The sequence below is a fragment of the Fusarium redolens genome, assembly GCF_020744475.1.
Source record: "Fusarium redolens strain MPI-CAGE-AT-0023 chromosome Unknown BKA55scaffold_3, whole genome shotgun sequence".
NCBI lineage: Eukaryota > Fungi > Ascomycota > Sordariomycetes > Hypocreales > Nectriaceae > Fusarium > Fusarium redolens.
In genome coordinates this window covers 2,608,876-2,625,982 of record NW_025763666.1, presented here as the reverse complement: position 1 = coordinate 2,625,982, position 17,107 = coordinate 2,608,876, and the positions used below count along the sequence as shown (strand labels likewise).

At 47.5% G+C, this 17,107-nt stretch overlaps 7 protein-coding genes across 7 annotated transcripts; 4 read left to right on the top strand and 3 right to left on the bottom strand.

Moving 5' to 3' along the window:
- Positions 1-335: 335 nt before the first annotated feature.
- On the top strand, positions 336-1,402 carry BKA55DRAFT_559130 (acyl-CoA N-acyltransferase). Its single transcript, XM_046191921.1, has 2 exons — positions 336-852; positions 903-1,402. The coding sequence occupies exons 1-2, from the start codon at positions 447-449 to the stop codon at positions 1,268-1,270; spliced, it is 774 nt and encodes a 257-aa protein (XP_046054250.1). The 5' UTR covers positions 336-446; the 3' UTR covers positions 1,271-1,402.
- Positions 1,403-2,197: 795 nt separating this feature from the next.
- Positions 2,198-3,464, top strand: BKA55DRAFT_559127 (uncharacterized protein). Its single transcript, XM_046191920.1, has one exon. The coding sequence runs from the start codon at positions 2,500-2,502 to the stop codon at positions 3,307-3,309; it is 810 nt and encodes a 269-aa protein (XP_046054249.1). The 5' UTR covers positions 2,198-2,499; the 3' UTR covers positions 3,310-3,464.
- Positions 3,465-4,555: 1,091 nt separating this feature from the next.
- BKA55DRAFT_590772 (major facilitator superfamily domain-containing protein) lies at positions 4,556-6,640 on the bottom strand (the record flags this gene model as incomplete). The annotated part of the gene is made up of 9 exons (XM_046195140.1): positions 4,556-4,603; positions 4,657-4,920; positions 5,007-5,143; positions 5,188-5,347; positions 5,395-5,436; positions 5,484-5,864; positions 5,918-5,959; positions 6,017-6,445; positions 6,509-6,640. 9 exons carry the CDS (start codon positions 6,638-6,640, stop codon positions 4,556-4,558), a joined length of 1,635 nt encoding a protein of 544 aa, XP_046054248.1.
- Positions 6,641-7,197: 557 nt separating this feature from the next.
- BKA55DRAFT_685978 (uncharacterized protein) lies at positions 7,198-7,769 on the top strand (the record flags this gene model as incomplete). The annotated part of the gene is made up of 2 exons (XM_046198879.1): positions 7,198-7,284; positions 7,344-7,769. 2 exons carry the CDS (start codon positions 7,198-7,200, stop codon positions 7,767-7,769), a joined length of 513 nt encoding a protein of 170 aa, XP_046054247.1.
- An 867-nt stretch (positions 7,770-8,636) lies between these two features.
- BKA55DRAFT_559126 (uncharacterized protein) lies at positions 8,637-10,164 on the top strand. The gene is made up of 6 exons (XM_046191919.1): positions 8,637-8,753; positions 8,815-9,027; positions 9,117-9,322; positions 9,372-9,460; positions 9,522-9,680; positions 9,729-10,164. Exons 1-6 carry the CDS (start codon positions 8,730-8,732, stop codon positions 10,103-10,105), a joined length of 1,068 nt encoding a protein of 355 aa, XP_046054246.1. The 5' UTR covers positions 8,637-8,729; the 3' UTR covers positions 10,106-10,164.
- Positions 10,165-10,606: 442 nt separating this feature from the next.
- BKA55DRAFT_734777 (uncharacterized protein) lies at positions 10,607-14,100 on the bottom strand (the record flags this gene model as incomplete). Its single annotated transcript, XM_046201271.1, has 5 exons — positions 10,607-11,388; positions 11,449-12,584; positions 13,656-13,720; positions 13,765-13,775; positions 13,828-14,100. The coding sequence occupies 5 exons, from the start codon at positions 14,098-14,100 to the stop codon at positions 10,660-10,662; spliced, it is 2,214 nt and encodes a 737-aa protein (XP_046054245.1). The 3' UTR covers positions 10,607-10,659.
- Positions 14,101-14,727: 627 nt separating this feature from the next.
- On the bottom strand, positions 14,728-16,876 carry BKA55DRAFT_607512 (Six-hairpin glycosidase-like protein). The gene is made up of 9 exons (XM_046196608.1): positions 16,624-16,876; positions 16,432-16,569; positions 16,367-16,374; positions 16,183-16,319; positions 16,080-16,126; positions 15,974-16,002; positions 15,880-15,913; positions 15,740-15,827; positions 14,728-15,689 (listed from the first exon to the last, which is right to left on the bottom strand). Exons 1-9 carry the CDS (start codon positions 16,843-16,845, stop codon positions 14,845-14,847), a joined length of 1,548 nt encoding a protein of 515 aa, XP_046054244.1. The 5' UTR covers positions 16,846-16,876; the 3' UTR covers positions 14,728-14,844.
- Between the last annotated feature and the right edge of the window lie 231 nt (positions 16,877-17,107).

The window sequence follows — 17,107 nt, the reverse complement described above, 5'->3', positions numbered from 1 at the left end:
TGCCGGTCAGAGATTTCCGCCTGCATGGAACTTGCTACAGTGGCGTGGCTTGTTGCAAACCCTTGCAAAAGAGGAAAAGATCGTTGTGGACATGGTGTCTGAGCTTTTGACCAACCGTTTTTCGTGGTGCCTCGGTACCGGAAGTCCTCTCCGCTGAGTGGCTTTATTGTCGACGAAAAAGGCATCGAGCTTCCGACTGCCGGTTTTTGATGGTACGAGTAGAGAAGAAGGATTCGGATTGGGAGTTTTGATGGGCTGATTGCTAAGGTATTGCTTTTTTCCGCTGCGTGGATCCACCAGGGATAAAATGGGTGTTGCATTAATTTGCCCGGGCTGGTTGTTTGCTGTGACAGGCCTCTTCTGTTGAAAGCGACTTAATTCAGTTGATTTATCCTTTTTGTGCTGCCATCCCAAACGTCGTGTCACATACCCAATACAACATCAAGATGACCCTCAAACTCATCGAGGTAGACACGGCCACCGATTTTGAAGAGCTCATCGCATGTCAATGGGCATCTTATGAAAATCCTCTCCAACCATTCTTTCGCATGTTTTGTCCCCTCACCGGCACAGGTCCAGCAGCACATGCAGAATCTCTCAAAGAGTCAGTAGCGCTTCAACTCAAATGGCACAATGAAGACCCAACAAGCTACTGGGCAAAAGTAGTAAACGACGATGGCAAAATCGTGGGCGGTTGTTTATGGAAGATTTATCCCGAGAATCCTTTCGATAAAGATGAGGATCATTCCTACGCTTATTGGCAGCCCGAAGGGGAGAGACGAGAGTTTATCACACAAGCTCTGAAACAATTCGATGCACCTAGAGCGAGGATGGGGGCTAGACCTCAAGTCTGTAAGCTTTTTATTCAGCGAATCCGAGAAACGAGACTAACCCAGATTTAGATGTCAATATCGTCTTTACACATCCAGACCATCGTCGTCAAGGCGCGGCGAATGTTATTATGAACTGGAGCAAACAGAAGGCTGATGAGATGGGTGTTGAGCTGTGGCTTGATGCGACAGAGCAGGGTGTACCGGTGTATGAGAAGCATGGCTTCACTGTTGTCAACGTCAACACCATACAGCCTAAGAAAGAGAATCCTGGTGAAGAGTGGAATAAAGTCAAAGAGGAACTAGGTCCTATGACGTTTAGACAGATGTGGAGACCTGCTGGTGGTGATTATCAAGAAGGCAAGACTGTGAAGCCTTGGGAGAGTGTCGAGATCAAGTATGAGCCTGAGGTGGCGTATGTGGAATCTCATGCAGCTTAAGCTCGATGGGGGCATGGTTTTGGCAGATGGCATATTCGATAGAGTTTAGATTAGCGTCCGTTTCATATAGATGATCGATGTGATGGGAGTGTCGTACATGTCAGACATGCATCGAATAAGAAAATATTATGCTAATCGTCGTTCGCACTGTGTCGTCAGACCCATAGCTGCCCCGCTTACCAGATGAGCTGAGATCTGCAATGACAAACAGCCAGCCTAGTCATCCTGTGATCTACTGTTTGCTCATTCATATATTGACTCAATAAACAGCCACAATAAAACTGTCACCACCGTTATCTCATCGAGTCTGATGTACGAAGAATGGACTGTTGATCGGAATGAGACTGGCTACGACTGATCAAGCAATCGATTCACATGGCACCGTCTGACGTCCACTTGGAGTCTAAACAGCTAGATACATTTATCAACTTTGACCCGGAAAAATGACGCAGTTCAAATAATGATATCGACTGCTGGTTGCATAAATGATCAGTTGTGTAAGGTTGAAGACCTGGTAGCGCTGGTAGTTTAAGAACTCTTGATTCAAGCATAAATCTGTGTAGTTACCCTGAAGCTGATGATTATTGCTTCAAGCGCAGAATAAATACCACCGAAGTGGAGACTTCAAGACGCTGTCAAACTGAAGATAAGGGCATTAAGAAAATCTGGCGCTATCACATCGCTCATTCTGTTTTTGCCGGTCGTAGGTCGACTTTTCTCAGTGCGACAACATTTAACAAAAGCTTGATGTTCTTGTTCATATTCACCGCGCGACGACCTTTCCAAATTCCAATACAGACCTAAAGATACTTGGAGGTGCGATACTTCTCAGGTTGCTGTTATTTAAATGTTTTGTTTTATGCCTGCCATCGTTGTTTGGCGTTCAAACGCGTCGCGACGCGTTGAGAGTCAAGGCTCGGGGTATTGCGGAGACCGAAGGCCGAACAGCGGACTTGGCCAGACGAATCATTTCGCGAACAGCGTAAACATCAATGTTGCATACCCTGAATCCTCACTATTCGCGTACTTGAACATGAAATTTTCGCGATTTACGAAGAGAAAAGAGTTGGAAACATGGACAAGGTATTGAATCCAACGGAGAAGCGGACTTATGATGGCCATGGGGACATGGAGTTGAGACAATTGGGATGGATATAAAAAACCCGTGTAGACCTGCTCTAACGATGTGAAGAATAATAACTAAGTCAAACGACTCAAGCCTCTTCACTATGTCTTCCAAGTACATCAAAAACCTCGATAACCAACGCGTCCTGATCATCGGTGGCTCAACAGGCATTGGCTTCGCCGTTGCCGAAGCAGCCCTCGAACACGGTGCAAATGTCATCATCAGCAGTTCCAACCAATCGAAAATCAACACTGCCATCGAACGTCTTCAAGATCACATAAAACATGCCAAGCTTCCCCCTCGAAAGATCTCTGGGAAAGTTTGCGACCTGGCCAAACCAGATACAATCGAGGCCAACGTCAAAGAACTTCTCGAGTCTGCTTCTCAAGATGGAAAACTCGACCATGTCGTCTTCACAGCGGGAGATTTCAATCCTTCTCCAAGCCTCGACTCAGTTACTGTCAGTATCATCTCTAAAATCGGCATGGTCCGTGTCATGGGCGCTCTCTTCGTCGCCAAACATCTCTCGAGCCATATCAACCAAACAAATCGAAGCTCGTTCACCATCACGGGAACGACTACAGATTCTCGTCCTGCTGGAGCGGGTTGGTCAGTGCTCAAGGCAGCTGCCGGTGGAATTGAGCCAATGACGCGGGCTTTGTGTATTGATCTTAAGCCAGTGCGTGTCAATTGTGTCACGCCGGGTTTTGTGCACACGGCACTCTTTGATGGGTTTCCACAAGACGTTAGGGATGTTATTTTTCCTTCTATGGAGAAGGATTCAGTCGTGGGTAGGCTTGGAACTCCAGAGGAATTAGCTGAGGCATATGTTTATCTGATGAAGTGTACCTTTGCTACTGGGTCGATTGTTGTTGTCGACGGGGGCAGGATTGTTGGAGATGACAAGAGTTAGCGAGAAACCTGTGATAGAACTGGATATATCATCTGTCAAGGATTGAAAGGCGCTGATTGTTATGCCTAACTGTGGCTGGCAAGGGCTAATGACCTTGGATATAATCTATGAAATTTACAAACAGTACCGCTTTCGTCCTAACAGCAAATGTGAGGTGATTTTGATCAGATGACTATTTTTCTTGTAGATGTTATATGTATGAGTCAAGATAGAAATAGAGCCCTAGCTTACAAGAGTCCTGATTTTTACCTTGTTCAGTAGGAGTACTTCCGAGCCGGTCGGAAGCATGGTCACACCAAACTCGAGCCGAACATGCTCGCGCCATAGTCAAAGCCGGTGGCATCCTGACGAGACAACAGGCTTACGACGGATGGAAGGCATAATCACTCAGCGATGGCTGACGCCCATAATTGTACTGGATACGCTGGACCAGAGGATTGCAGGTCTATGTGTTACGGCGCCGAAACTGAGCTATGTAGAGATTGAGGAGAAGAGAGGAGTTCTCGGCTGGCCGCGGAGATGAAGGTTAGAATCAAGGATAAGGTGGTGAACAAAGGCAAGAAGGGCTTGTCTTGGAGTAATTGGCACGGCTGCTTTGAAGCTGTCTTCCCGCATATATTCGGGCTCGTGGTTGTGTTATGGTTGGCCCTATGGCTCTTCCACCTGAACCTCTCTGGAGATCATGTACTTGGCTTTGGCAATGACGCTCCACTTATTGTTACAACCAATAATGCGAGCTGGGGGCATCTTTATTGAGCTCGGGTTCCTTTTATTTTATTTTCGAGTTTGAACTAGGGCCTAGAAGCTGAATTCAAGTTCATCCCTAATTATTCGCTGCCTGGAGAGGTGCAAGTACCCAGCTTATCAGCCGTTAATGAGTAGGTTGGATTACAGCTGTGTCCAGGAAAGAACATGGCGCATTCATAGGACTCGATATCGGCATTCTGAGACAAATTCCAACGTCTACCGAAAGGATCCTCATTTCCAGGCAGATTGACTCTTCAACTCGGCAGCACCTTTCGAGAGCAGTGATTTATACTCATGGCATTGACGTTAGGACAATATGATAAATCAGTTTAATTATTAAGATTAATCGTTATATGAAAGTGTGACTACTGTTCCAATTGTCAAAACGAAAGACAATCTTCATCAGCTCCTAAGCAACAAAGATACCCAATACACATAATACACGGGTGCCCAAGTCGGGTTTCTTCTTCCAGAGCACCCCAAGTGGCCTGCTCACCCTTTAGGCTATAGCAGTTGGCTCAATCTTCTTTCCTCCAAACTTGGCTTTCTGATGCGTGTCAGAGCCAGTCAATTAACATGCGAAAGAAATGATAGACGTACCACCAGTGGACAAGCGCACACGAAACTGAGCGCGGCGGCCGCCATAAAAAAGGCCCAGATGCTCTTCATAGCACTTGCGATCTCCGGGATAACCACGGCTTTTTCATCTTCAGAGAGGGCTTTGAACACGGCGCTGCTGGTGCCCGCAATCAGGTTGCCAATATCAGCGTCGGAGGTCGCTGGTAGGGCGTTGCCCACTTTGTCAACGGCGACGTTGTGGAAGAGGCTGCCGCTGATGGCGAGGAAGAGTACCATTCCGAGATCCTGGGCTAAATTTGACATATACGGTTAGCTGAAGATAATGCTGATTAGTTTGCCAAGTGAGACTTACAAATTGTCATCGCACCAACTGCATTGGCAATCTCGTGGGCGGGAACCAGTGACTGCATGATGGCGAACCCAGCGACAATATAACATCCGGCTCCGGCTCCGACAAGTATGTTGTAACCATATACCTTGTCGTTGGTTGTGGTCTCATCAATGGTATCTGGAGGGCGTTAGAACGGACTCTGAGAATTATGAACAACTTACACATTAGAGCACTACCGATGAGCACAAGGGCACTACCTCCAATGTACCAAGCAGGAATCATTCCGTATTTTGGCATCAGGAACCCATTCAACATTGAGACAGTAACCATGAACATGATCAAAGGGAGTAGGCGAACGCCAGCCTCGAGTGCTCCGTCGCCCTGAAGATGTCAGTAAGAAGGTCTTATGAAGCAGTCGGAACCCCTACCTTGATGAATTGAAAGTACAGAGGGACGAAGTAAGTCATGGCCTGGTCTTGGTTAGTGAGAGCCACTCCTTCGATGTTGGGTCACTTGCTAGAACAATGCCTGAAGATAGAAAGACTTGGAGCTGCATGTTAATCAGAATCCACTCCTTGAAGAAGTGCAAGGGGTACAAGCGGTTCTCCTTAGGGACTAGAGGATGCAGCTTAAGCAAGACGATAAAAGCAACGAGAAGAACACCCGTGACAGTCCACAGTGCAATAATGGTCCATGAGTGGAATGAGTACACGACACCGCCGAAGGTGAGTGCGACGGTCAGGCACGCAGACCCCGCCAGGAAGATGACAGCGTTAATCCAATCGACAAGGCGAAGTTTCTCCGCGAGAGTTTTGGTAGGGTTGGGGTCGGTACTGGGGAATAGAAGAAAGTATGCAGGGGCAAAAACAGCGCCGATGGGAAGATTGATGTAGAAGCCCTGGTTATTGAGTAAGTAAGTGCTGAGTGAAACAAGGAGCGAAATGTGCATACCCATCTCCAGGTCGCACTGCTTGCTGCGAATGCGCCACCAATCTATTGAAACTAATCAGTATACACGGAGTCAAGGACGAATTGGGGAGTAGAGCTTACAACGGGACCAAGAACACTGCCAATACCCCACACGACAGTACTTCCAGCAAGGTAAGCCGGCTTCTCTTGCCGGTTGGTAAGGACCGAGACATATGTCAAAGTGCCGGAATACATTCCAGAACCGCCGACGCCAGCGATAACTCGACCGATGATGAGGGCTTGGATGTTAGGTGCAGCACCGCATACAGCGCTTCCAGCTTCGAAGAGGAAGATGTTGAAAATGTAGACCCATTTGATGTTGAAGACGCCGTATACTTTGCCCCAGAGGAGGATGAACATGGTACCGAGAGCAAAGCCCGTACCAATCCATGACATGAGCTCGAGATGTCCAAAGTCGTTGATGATACTGGGTTGGATGTTGGCAACGATGGTGTTGTCGATAGCGAAAAGGAGTGTTGTAGACAGCATAGCTGCATAGGCAACGGCCCACTAACGAAGTCATCCAGTGTCAGCAAGATAGCACGAAGGCCATAATTTTTCGGGAATACTCACTCTCCATCCCTGAATGATACGCTGGCTGGTTTCATTGAGAGACGCATCGCTACTACCAGCGAGATCGCCAGGAGTATGCGGACTCCTGGGATGTGCTGCATGTGCAGGCTTCTCGGTGCTTTGGTCGCTCATGGTGGTGTGGATTCAGGCAATTTCTTGGTACTTTTGACAGTGAAGAATGTTAAGGCAGCTTTGTTTTTCGGTACGAAAGGGGAGCATTTTTGTCAAGTAGAAGACTTGCAGCGAGATTATACGGAAGTAGGGACGGAGACGGCGCGGACGCGGACATAGTGGGGCCGTCTCGACCGAGAACATCAGGACCTACAATTGGCAAATGTCTACTCCACCCTATGCGCTAGTCCGCTCGACACCGAGGAGGACCGCCGATTGGCTACATCTAGTGGCACGCCTAACAACAGAACAGCGGCGACAATGCACTGACTGCCAAGGATGACTTCAAAATGGGACAGAAATGTCTCTAGAGCATTCTTGTAAGCTGAGATGCTCTATAGAGTCCGACTCGGGCCTTTTTTCACGGTTTCAACACGGGTATTGGGACGCAGCCGAGGGATCAGATAAAGGTCTTTCGCAAAGCTCTCGAGGTACTTTTGGATTGTTTTCCCAGAAACAAACCCATCTGGGGATACATCCTCTTCTGGCATAGGATAGAAGGAATACTCAAACAATGGATGACTGATCTGAGCGAAAAGACTGGGGTAGATACGCTCCTAGGACCATACGCCGCCTACTGTCTTGCCGTCGTCAAGCATAAGGAGGTTCGAGGAATGTTCATGCAGCCATCTGAGCGAGACCAACTGACTGGTTACCTACAAAGCCGGCTGGGAAATGTTCAGTTGCGCTCGACGAGGTCTTTCCCGACAACGAAAGCCCCAAGTCTCTGCTCAGTATGCCGCAAGACTACAAGTATTCGATGCCCGGGCAGAGTACCAAGACCAAGTTGGCCCGCGGAGCAATTAGTAGGAGCCGACCATACCTGTTAGTATTCTCAGCCCACAACACTGGAGCTCTCAAGCGCAATGACATAGCTCATTGCAAGATTGCCGCCAAGTACAATCTGCTCGACCTGTCCTTCACTCTCGCCAACCACCGTACACGCTTCCAAAACAAAGGCACGGTGGTTACGACACTCAGCACTTTGCAGAGTACCTTCTCCGAAGACATGCCTGGCTTCACAATCGGCAAGAAGAATGACACAGTTGAGCAGTTTCAAAAAGAGTATCTGTGGAACCCTTGGTGCTGACGGCTGATTTGACGGCACAGTCCCAGGAGGAGCTCAAGCGCTCTTTTAATATCATTGTCGACAATCCATGTATATATGTCTCGAAGGCATGACAGCGGCACATGGAATCCAGAATACCATCGAAAAGTTTGAATCAACCCACAAACCTCAGAGACCCTCTTCATTTGCGACGATAAAAGGGTTCACGGAAATAAATCTATCACTAAATAAGCCACTCTAAATTCCCAGTCCCTGGATTCGGAAGGCCTGGGTCATCAGATCGCTGTGGCTTGCGTCGAATGCAGCAAAATCCGGTCACTGGCCCAATAGAGGAGCTTGGCATCCATAAGCGGCATGCTTTTTTTATACTTTTCTTGGCTCGTGCGATCGACAAGCCGCGTGAGTGTGTGGCATTCCCCTGAGTGATCAGTGGAGCGCCAGTTTTAAGGAGGTCGCATCACTGTAACTAATGCTCTGCTTTGACTTTAGCAGTGTCTGATGATGCATCATAGATAAATACTGCAATATCGGCATTTGATATGGCCCAATCCTCCAAGAGTGACCGGCGATGCCTCATCCCCAGTCACCAGCCAAAACATGTTTGCCACCTAAAGCGCCGCCTTGTTTGAACGAAGAAAGCCATTGTTCTCGATGGCGTCTACGCTTTGACGCTCGTGGCTTGGCTTAATCTTCATCCACGGTTATAGTGGGGAATATTCGCTCCAAATGCGGTTTGGCATTCCATGATTGGGGCCGGGTAACTCTATTCCTGCTTACCGTGGCGTGCGCCCTATCTGCTAGCTTAATACCAGATGTTAGGCTCTGATAATTGTCGGTCGGTATAATAAGCGCTCACTGTATACCCCAGCTTGTCAGAAAGCTGTTCCTGTTTTATTAATTCTCCCGATATGTGATGTGACTGTATTTTCTGGATCATTTCTTTTTCAAGTAGCCGATTCCCTTCTACGGGATATCGCCAGTATGATATCCAGTAGGGCTGTGATGGTACGTATTGATATACCAGTTTCATGATAGTAGAATGCTGATCTTTCCGGGTAACTTGCAGGGCTTTGAGTGGTCCTTCATGACCCTCGCGTACATCACAGTCGCCTGCCGCATTTATGTCCGCCTAGTCATGAGAAAAGCACGATTGTTTTCAGCCGACTATTGGCTTATTCTTGGCTTGCTATGTTGCCAGGGTTTACTGATCTGTGACACTATTACCTACTCCATGGATGCGATGGATGATTTCACAGTAGATAATGTCGCTATTAGAAAGGTGAGCATCCAATGCAAGTATAATCTTGATGTTTCTTCGCTCTTCAGGGTGCCAGCTATCGTGTATACTAATCCCATCTTCTCACTTAGATCCGATTCGCAACAAATCATTTCTTCGACACAGGCATATACTTTCCGAAATTCAGCATCATCGCCTTCTATTTTAACCTCGTGCCAATTACACTGCCAAAAATGCGCATTGCGCTCTATTGTCTAGCTGGTCTCACCACCTCTTTCGCAGTCATCACTTTCTTCTGTGACTGGTTCTGGTGCGGGCCTGATCCATCGGTCAACTGGTCAGTCACAATTTGGAGACTCTAGTATACCGCTAACGGGGATATCCAGGGCAAAAGGACAACCAGAATGTACATCCTTCACATCCATGACTCTTATGCGGCTTCTGTGGTCTATGAACTTTGTGTCGGAGGTGCTGAGTAAGTCTCGACTTTCGTGACCCAGCTGAGCTTTACACTCCGATTCCTGACCCTAAATTAGATGTTGTATACCCAATCCCACTACTGGCAACCCTCAAGATGACTTCAACACGTAAGAAGATTGGACTAGCTGTTGTTTTTGGACTTGGTGTTATTACGATCGCCGTCAGCGTTGGTAGATTTGTAACCATGGTCTATGTTGATAATGCCATATCTATATGTCAGTCATCTCAACCTCACCTCAATTTTATATCTAACATACTCTTAGACATCTGGGCAACTGCTGAGATCTGTATCTCTGTCATAGTCGTTGCTCTCACTGCAGTTCGACCCCTTCTTCGGAAGCTCACCAACCTGAAATCTTCAACATTACTGACGAGCGAAGACCGATCGGGTATCCAAGCAATACCATCAAATCGTTCCCAGAAACCCGGAAATTTTACTGGAGGATCGGGGGTCTACTGGCAGGGGACAGGAAAGAACCATCACAGGGATGTCGAGGCCTTGGGTCCGGAAAGTTCAGCTGGCAGTGAGATGGAATTGAACAACATAAATGGGATAAGGCTCACGCAACATGTCATAGTCTCGAGGGAGACAATTACTGATAGTATACCTGGGCAGCCAGAGTATATTATAAAGGGTTGAATATAAGCTGTGTAATAGAGAAATAGAGCTATAGAGGTAATATATATACGAACTTAGACAACAAGCCCTCTTCCTCAATTCTTTCCTTAACACCAATAGTAACAATACCACATACAGTTCCGCCTTTTAGAATAACTAAAAATATTCAGGGCGCTGTCAAAGGAGGTTATAACCATCTGTCCGAGACTATTTATATTATTCCTCAACTTTCCGCCTAGACTCTGACAATCAATCATACATCGTAGTTAAGCAAAATGCCCCAGTTCTACTCTTAGCAGTAATCTCTGGTCACTAGAGACTAAAAGTAAAACTGTTATATGCAATTGTATAAAGTCTGAGTTTAGCAGACGAGGACTGAGTATTATCGCGGGCAGTATAGCCGCATCTTTTAGAAAAAGCCACAAATCAGTGTAAGCAGCAACGGATTTAGGGCACGATAAAGGAGAGTCAAAGCGTTTTGGCACTAAACTTAATCGTAAGAACTAACAAACTCAATTCAGAGGGGCCAATTTGTGCTTAGGAAATAGCTAAGATGTCTGAGAACAGAACTTCGTTCATCGTAACGTAAGTGAGTTGAAACTGTTCTTCTCTTCCCATTCCTGAAGCTTCCCCTCAACCTGTGCGACACTTCGATGCCAATATCCTCCTGACTCCTCAATGTGGCCCAGAGCGGCAAATAGCAACCTTGACGATGCAACGACGCCATTAATACTGTCGCGACTACCGCTGTGCACCAGTTCCCGATGGAATGCTCTTAAGGCCATGGTCAGCGGCCATGCGATGAATATGGCTTGCAGCATGATAATGTCGCTGTCGGCCTTCCATGGTGAGGGGAGGTTCAAGCGCACTGCAGTGGATATCTGAAATGCCGCTGCCGTGGCGCGACGTTGACTCTCGGCTGTCATCAGTGGTGGAAGGCCTTCTTCTTCGCTCCGAGCAATAGCTGACTCGTGAGAAAAGATCTCTGTTGCGCGGAGGTTCAGGTACAGACTGAAGGCAACAGGGTCCTCGCGGATCGAAGTAGCGTTGAGGTGGCGTTTCAGCATCCCGAAAAGCACGTCCGTCTTTTTGACTAGATCACAGTAGCCATCCCAGAAGCTGTCCGAAGTTCGCTTTTGTCCATGGTCGAAACAGCGCAGGGCTAGCTCTACCATGAGGACGCACCCTGCATATGATGAGATCTCGGTGCTAGGCTCGAGGCCTATGTCTGACAGGCAGGGCATCTTGAGTGGGACTAGATCGGATCTCAGTAATCCGGGCGATGGCAGGTTGATATGAAACTCCTGGCATGGTGTTAGTTTAGCATCCGGACACCTCAAGTAAGCCTATCAGTTTTGTCTTACCTTTATATCGCCTATCATGCATTGCCATCCCGTACGTGTCTTGACGTAACTGAGCAATATGTACAAAGCCCAAAACGTCCTTCTCCATTCCTCCAGAAGAACTTGATCTGTCGTTTCAGGCAGGCTCAGACCAGAGCCATCCTGACTTTGAGAGTCCTGGAACCCATCACCTTCAGGTCGCTTATCCATGTAGGGCAGTCCAAGCAGCCTTGACAACATCACGGCGCGTCCCAGTGTCATCCAGCTCCTCTCAAGCTTCCCAGCCATAGCCTCATATCTACCGATGAACAGTAGAGCCTGTAGCAAGTTGAGCTCGTTCAACTGGCCATCTCTCTCGCACCTCTCTACATAGTTGCGTGCTAATATGTAACAGGTAGACTCCTTGTTCTGGGAAGTGGATGAGTGAGCGCATCCAGCGAGTGCGACGGCGTAAACGAGGGCGTTAATGGCGAGACCGCCTCCCATTGACTCTGCGGCAAAGCGATCTTGATTTAAGAACGGAAAGGAGAAGTAGATGGATTCAAAATAATACTTATGCAGTGAATTCAGTTCAGCGTGCGAGAATTCCTCTTCCGTGCCGCTATGGCCTAAAGATCGGGGCGATAGGCGAGTGAGTAGGATGTTGTCCAGCGGCTCCAGGGCTGTTAGCTGGTTGCACCAGTCAAAAGCCACATGGGAGTCAGCCCCTGGATTGAATAGATCAATATCCAGCATGGGTGAGCTATTAGTTGGCAGATCGATGGCCGTACCCATGTTTCTGTGGCTGTCTAGCTCCATGGGGTTACGACCAGTAGGCGGACCTGCAGAGCCGGGTATACTGGGAATGTGTGATGATGCCGTTGTCGGGAGATGGTACTGGGAGTTCGTGTTTGGTGTAATAGAACTAAGGGCATCAGGCCAACGTGATGGCATAACGGGTGCAGTAGTGGTCGACGGTGGCTGTGAGGTCATGGAATCTGTCCTTGGTCGCGGGGTCTCGAGGGCGAGCTGAGCCTCGGTCTTAGCCAATCGCTCCTGGAGCTCCTGCAGCTGTTCATCGCGGGTACGACGCTGAGAAATCGGGTTGTACCCGCAAGGTTGATTGAGACGGTTGCATCGTCTTCGCGGGACATAGGCCAAAGCGTCAGCTCCACATTCTGATAGCCACGTACGTACGGTCACCTTTTATTCCAGTGGACTAAATACGCTGCTGGACTGGACTGGATAGAACAAACCTGCATTTTGGCAAAGCCCTGTCACACCGGACTTTGCGCTCTCTGCTTATCGAATTGAGTCGTCAGTTCAGCTGTCGGAAACGGCGCACATTGCATATCGACGCGCAGACGGCTTGACTTGACTTACCTGCAAATCTCGCATGCGTGACGAGCCGCAAACGGAGAACCGCCAGACGATGATGGCCTGATCATCGCATATGATCTGTCTCGAGGTACCGGGCAAACTGGGTCGATACGCGTATACAGAATTTGAGTTGATCAGTCAGGCACAATCTTGCCACTCGTGAGTGAGAATGCCAGGATGAGTCTTTTGGTACTGGTGAGGGGAAAACTAACGGAAGCCAGATTGCGATATGCAACAAAAAACCAAGAAGCAACGCAACACAACGCAACATGAACATCAAAGACGCAATTTGCGGAGCTGAATCTCTTATCGATACCTACTGCAGGGGCCGTGCGCGCCGTTTGTCTTGGCTTTATGCTTATTATTCCTCCGTTCGCTGAGGCATAACAATACTCCGTTGATAACTGATATATGTATAAGGAGGAGTATATCTAAAATTAGATTTTATGTGTAAGCTGGCTGAGATTATACTGTTGAATAGATGAAAGCTTTTCTTCCCGTAAATGAGAGAATTTAAATAAAAGGGAATGTCAAGTTGAAGTAATGGAGTTTTCATCTCGCATAGCAAAACAGTACAATCGTATTGACCATCTCCCTCACGTACACGAGCAAAGAACCCTAGCTACCTTGGAGGATTTTATCTGGAGTACAAGATTCAATCAATGTCGATAGAAGACTTATGAAAAGGAAATCTTGGCTGAAACTTCGTTCATCGAGACAAGAGACTCCTTGCAAAGTCTCACTTCAAAAGATGGTCAACTTCCTCTATGTTGCATTTTCCCCCAGCTGCATCATGATGCATGGGAAGCCCTGCGTAAGTACCGACTCTCAGTTGAACGAGAAATATCCGTTGACTTGATACAGCTGACCGTTGGCCTCCCACGATCCGCTCAACTGCTTCGAGTTACCCTTGGGGCACTGATTGATGATGTCCCTAGAAGAATTAGACAAGTCAGATGTTAATATCGGATCACATACTCAGTAGCGTCCTGATTACGACACCAATTAGCACAGTTTACAGCTCAACATCAGGGTACGTACCCAGCAATCCTTGAATCCTTTCTTGCCCCCAGTGTTCTTGCGCTTCATCTCAACGTTCAAGACAGTATCAACACCAAGGCCCTTGACAGTGTAAGATCCGGAGGTAGTGCATGCCTCTTGGTAGGTGCAGCCGGAGTTATTGCACATCTTCTCACGGGCGTCCCAGTATGCTGTGATGAACTTTCCGACGTCTTTGTTACCGTTGCCGAAGCAGTCTGCTGCCAGGGCTGAGGTAGCAAAGACGGTAAGGGCGTAGAGGTTAATGAGTTGCATCTTGAAGGAGGCTGTTATAAGACTAAATGTTGAGAAGTTTGAGTTGATGTATGCTAATGGTCTGTTCAGATGATTTTATACCTTTGGGCTCATGTAAGGTCGGGTTGTCGGTGAATGAATTTGATATTGTTTCTCCCAATACGAATTTTCGCTTCTTGCTCGTGCATATCCGACGGTGCATTTCTTCCGCACCATCCTTTTTAAGAAAGTTGCATTTTCGTTTGTCCCCGTCGACTGCTCTAGAATAGCCTAAGCGATGCCAACTGAAATATCTCTTTGGCCACTGTTACCTTTCGGTCGGCCGCCTCACAGATAGCCATATCCTATTGGCCTCATTTCACTGATCCGATTCGCTATCAGTATAGGTCCACTCTGACAATGCAGAAATCCTTGCGAATGGACCCCAATGATAGGCTGTCTAAGCTTTTAGTAATGCCGTACATTGGGTTATCTTGCATATGGCCACTGCTGAGCCTCGCTCATACTTCAATACTCATCTGCACTGGTTATCAAGCCTGAATCTTCCTATGGATCTTGATTGCTCCCTGGAGGAATTCATAATTAGCTTGAAGTGTTTTCTTTGTGCTTAAATTGATACGTGAGCACTCGGCTTCGTTTCTATCTTTTAGGGTGTCTAGGTTGAAGGTAGAACAACACGATAGCTACGAGAGGTACTTTATCATAGAACTGCTGTTTCTTCGAGTTATTTAAGAAGCAATCTATTATATCTCTGGGCGGTGCCTCCTATACGACATACGGCTTGTCATCCTTAAAGATCAGCCCAGGCTTTCTCTCTGCCAAGTCAAGGACCATCTCCGCAAAATAACTATTCGCCCAGGCAAACCACGGTCGTGTAAACACAGAAGAGTTGTAAATATTAACACTCTCATGAATCAATCCCAGACCAGATGTATTCTCCAAAATCATGTTAAGTCGCTCGGTGATCTCATCGTCATCATCCGTTCCATAGATAGCTGAGACATGCGCCATAGGCCATGGGTTAGTAGCGTTCGCATGCGGCCCACCAATGCCACTGAATGTCTTTCCAACGGCGTAGTATGGGTTTGCTCGTGAGAAGAGAGTAGACTTGGTTTTCTTATATGTCGGATCGTCGCGCTTGAGAAACCCTAGATATGGGAGTGATACAAGGCTTGGAACGTTTGCATCGTCCATGATGTACTGGCCGCCGTATCCATTGGTCTCATAAGCGAAAATACCATTCGAAGTGAGGGTATGGTTCCAGACAGCTCGTCGAATCGTTTTAGCGTGACCACGCAGCGTTCCAGAAAGGCTCTTCTGTCCTCCTACTTTATCCAACACGTCGGCAACGTTATCGAGCTCAACCGACATCATGGCGTTGTCAGAGGTGATGTAGTTGAAAACGCTCAAGTCATCCGACGGACGATGACTGCATGCAACGAGACCGTTAGCCAGCTTGGGTTCGCCGTTTCCGCTGTTGGGTACTGGTGGTGAGAGTGAGCCTGACTGGCCAGTCCAGTTGTAGTAGCTGACGTATGACCAGTCTTCGGCCCAGGTGCTTTGAGATTGTTCGTCAATGACTCGAAGGATTTGCTTCATGGCCGATTTGACTATTCAACATCAGCACAAGTACACGGGAGAAGTGTATACCGATACATACAGTTGTCGTTGATGAATGATGAGTCCTTGGTGTTGGCGTAATACGATCGAGCGATCTTGAGGAAACCAGCGAGAGAATCAAGTTCGTACTGAAAGCAGTTAGAGTCGAGAACAGACAGTGACGCATGCATTATCACGAACCTTGCACTCAAAGACTGTCTGGTTATCGACAGGTCTACAAAAGAGCCTTGTTAACTTGACACCAGGAGGATATAAGGTCTCAGATGGAACTCACGGATTGACAGAAACAAGTGTAGCGTAGTCCTTTTAATCGCGTTAGCAACTGATACATAAGGCGTTGCCAGATCAGTCATGATATGGCATCTCCATGGGGCCCATACATTGACTGAAGGGCTTAATCCACTCTCAGGCGGAGGTTGGAAAGCACCTTGAAACTTTGAGTTAGCTCAGGGTCTCTCAATGGTAAAATCGAATGGCACATACCACAATAAGGATACTCAGAAATGTATCTCGCCTCAGTGTTAATGATAGCCTTGACGAGAGCCTTCAGGTTCTTGTCTTGGGGCAGAAGCTTGTACAAATGGGCAAATTGGTTGCCCGTGTCGCGAAGCCATTGTGCGCTTGAGCATACGTCAGTTGAAATCTTTGAAGGAAGACTTATGCCTACGTGATATCCTAACGATATGATCAGCCAATACTCTCTAACCCAAAAGTTATCGGACTCGGACTTACACCAGTAACGATAAATGCCAGATTCTTCTTCGCATCAAAATACTTGACCGTCGTGTCGAGCGTCGATGGAAAGGTATTCTCGAAAAGGCGCGCCAGATCGGGGTTCTTGACGCGCTTTTTGATGTCGCTGATGACTTTCTATCATCAAGTCAGCAAAGAAGTTTCTCAGCCCAAGATTTTTCATCAAAGCACCTCAACGGCAGGGCTCTTGAAAGTCCTGCATTTTTCACTCGGTCTCATAAAAGGTAGCTTCAACTTGCCAGAAGACAGCGGCTCATGCGGTTTTTGGGAATAGTCGACATAATCAGGACATGAGCTCGGCGTGCGACTCTGCGGCTTGTAATCCTTCCAAGTCGCTGCATCAGCGCCTTGAAGAAGAGCTATCACACCAGTCACAGCGCTGAGGAATTTCATGATGGCACTGTTTCTGAGTAAACCAAGATGTAAAAGGGAGAAAACTTCATTTTATCTACGAAACCAAGGAAGTTAAAGTTTATATTCATCTCCGACAGTCCCGGAAGTTTATGCAGATCTTGTTCAGTATTGGCTTAAAATGCGGGGGAAGTTGCACTCGACCCTGATTCTATGTAACGTTGAGACGTTGTCGGGCCTTTTGTAAACTTTGAATATCGTGACGTAGTTCGCTTGACTTTATGTGAAGCTATCGTGATTGGCG

Bases quoted from the DNA above. Each gene is read 5' to 3' on its own strand.
- BKA55DRAFT_559130 (XM_046191921.1), top strand. From the start codon at position 447: ATGACCCTCAAACTCATCGAGGTAGACACGGCCACCGATTTTGAAGAG. The intron at 853-902 runs GTAAGCTTTTTA...ACCCAGATTTAG, and splicing joins GGGGGCTAGACCTCAAGTCT to ATGTCAATATCGTCTTTACA.
- BKA55DRAFT_559127 (XM_046191920.1), top strand. From the start codon at position 2,500: ATGTCTTCCAAGTACATCAAAAACCTCGATAACCAACGCGTCCTGATC.
- BKA55DRAFT_559126 (XM_046191919.1), top strand. From the start codon at position 8,730: ATGATATCCAGTAGGGCTGTGATG. The intron at 9,323-9,371 runs GTCAGTCACAAT...GGGGATATCCAG, and splicing joins CCTGATCCATCGGTCAACTG to GGCAAAAGGACAACCAGAAT. The intron at 9,681-9,728 runs GTCAGTCATCTC...ACATACTCTTAG, and splicing joins TGATAATGCCATATCTATAT to ACATCTGGGCAACTGCTGAG.
- BKA55DRAFT_607512 (XM_046196608.1), bottom strand. From the start codon at position 16,845: ATGAAATTCCTCAGCGCTGTGACTGGTGTGATAGCTCTTCTTCAAGGC. The intron at 15,914-15,973 runs GTGAGTTCCATC...GCTCTTTTGTAG, and splicing joins ACACTTGTTTCTGTCAATCC to ACCTGTCGATAACCAGACAG. The intron at 15,828-15,879 runs GTTCGTGATAAT...AACTGCTTTCAG, and splicing joins AGACAGTCTTTGAGTGCAAG to TACGAACTTGATTCTCTCGC.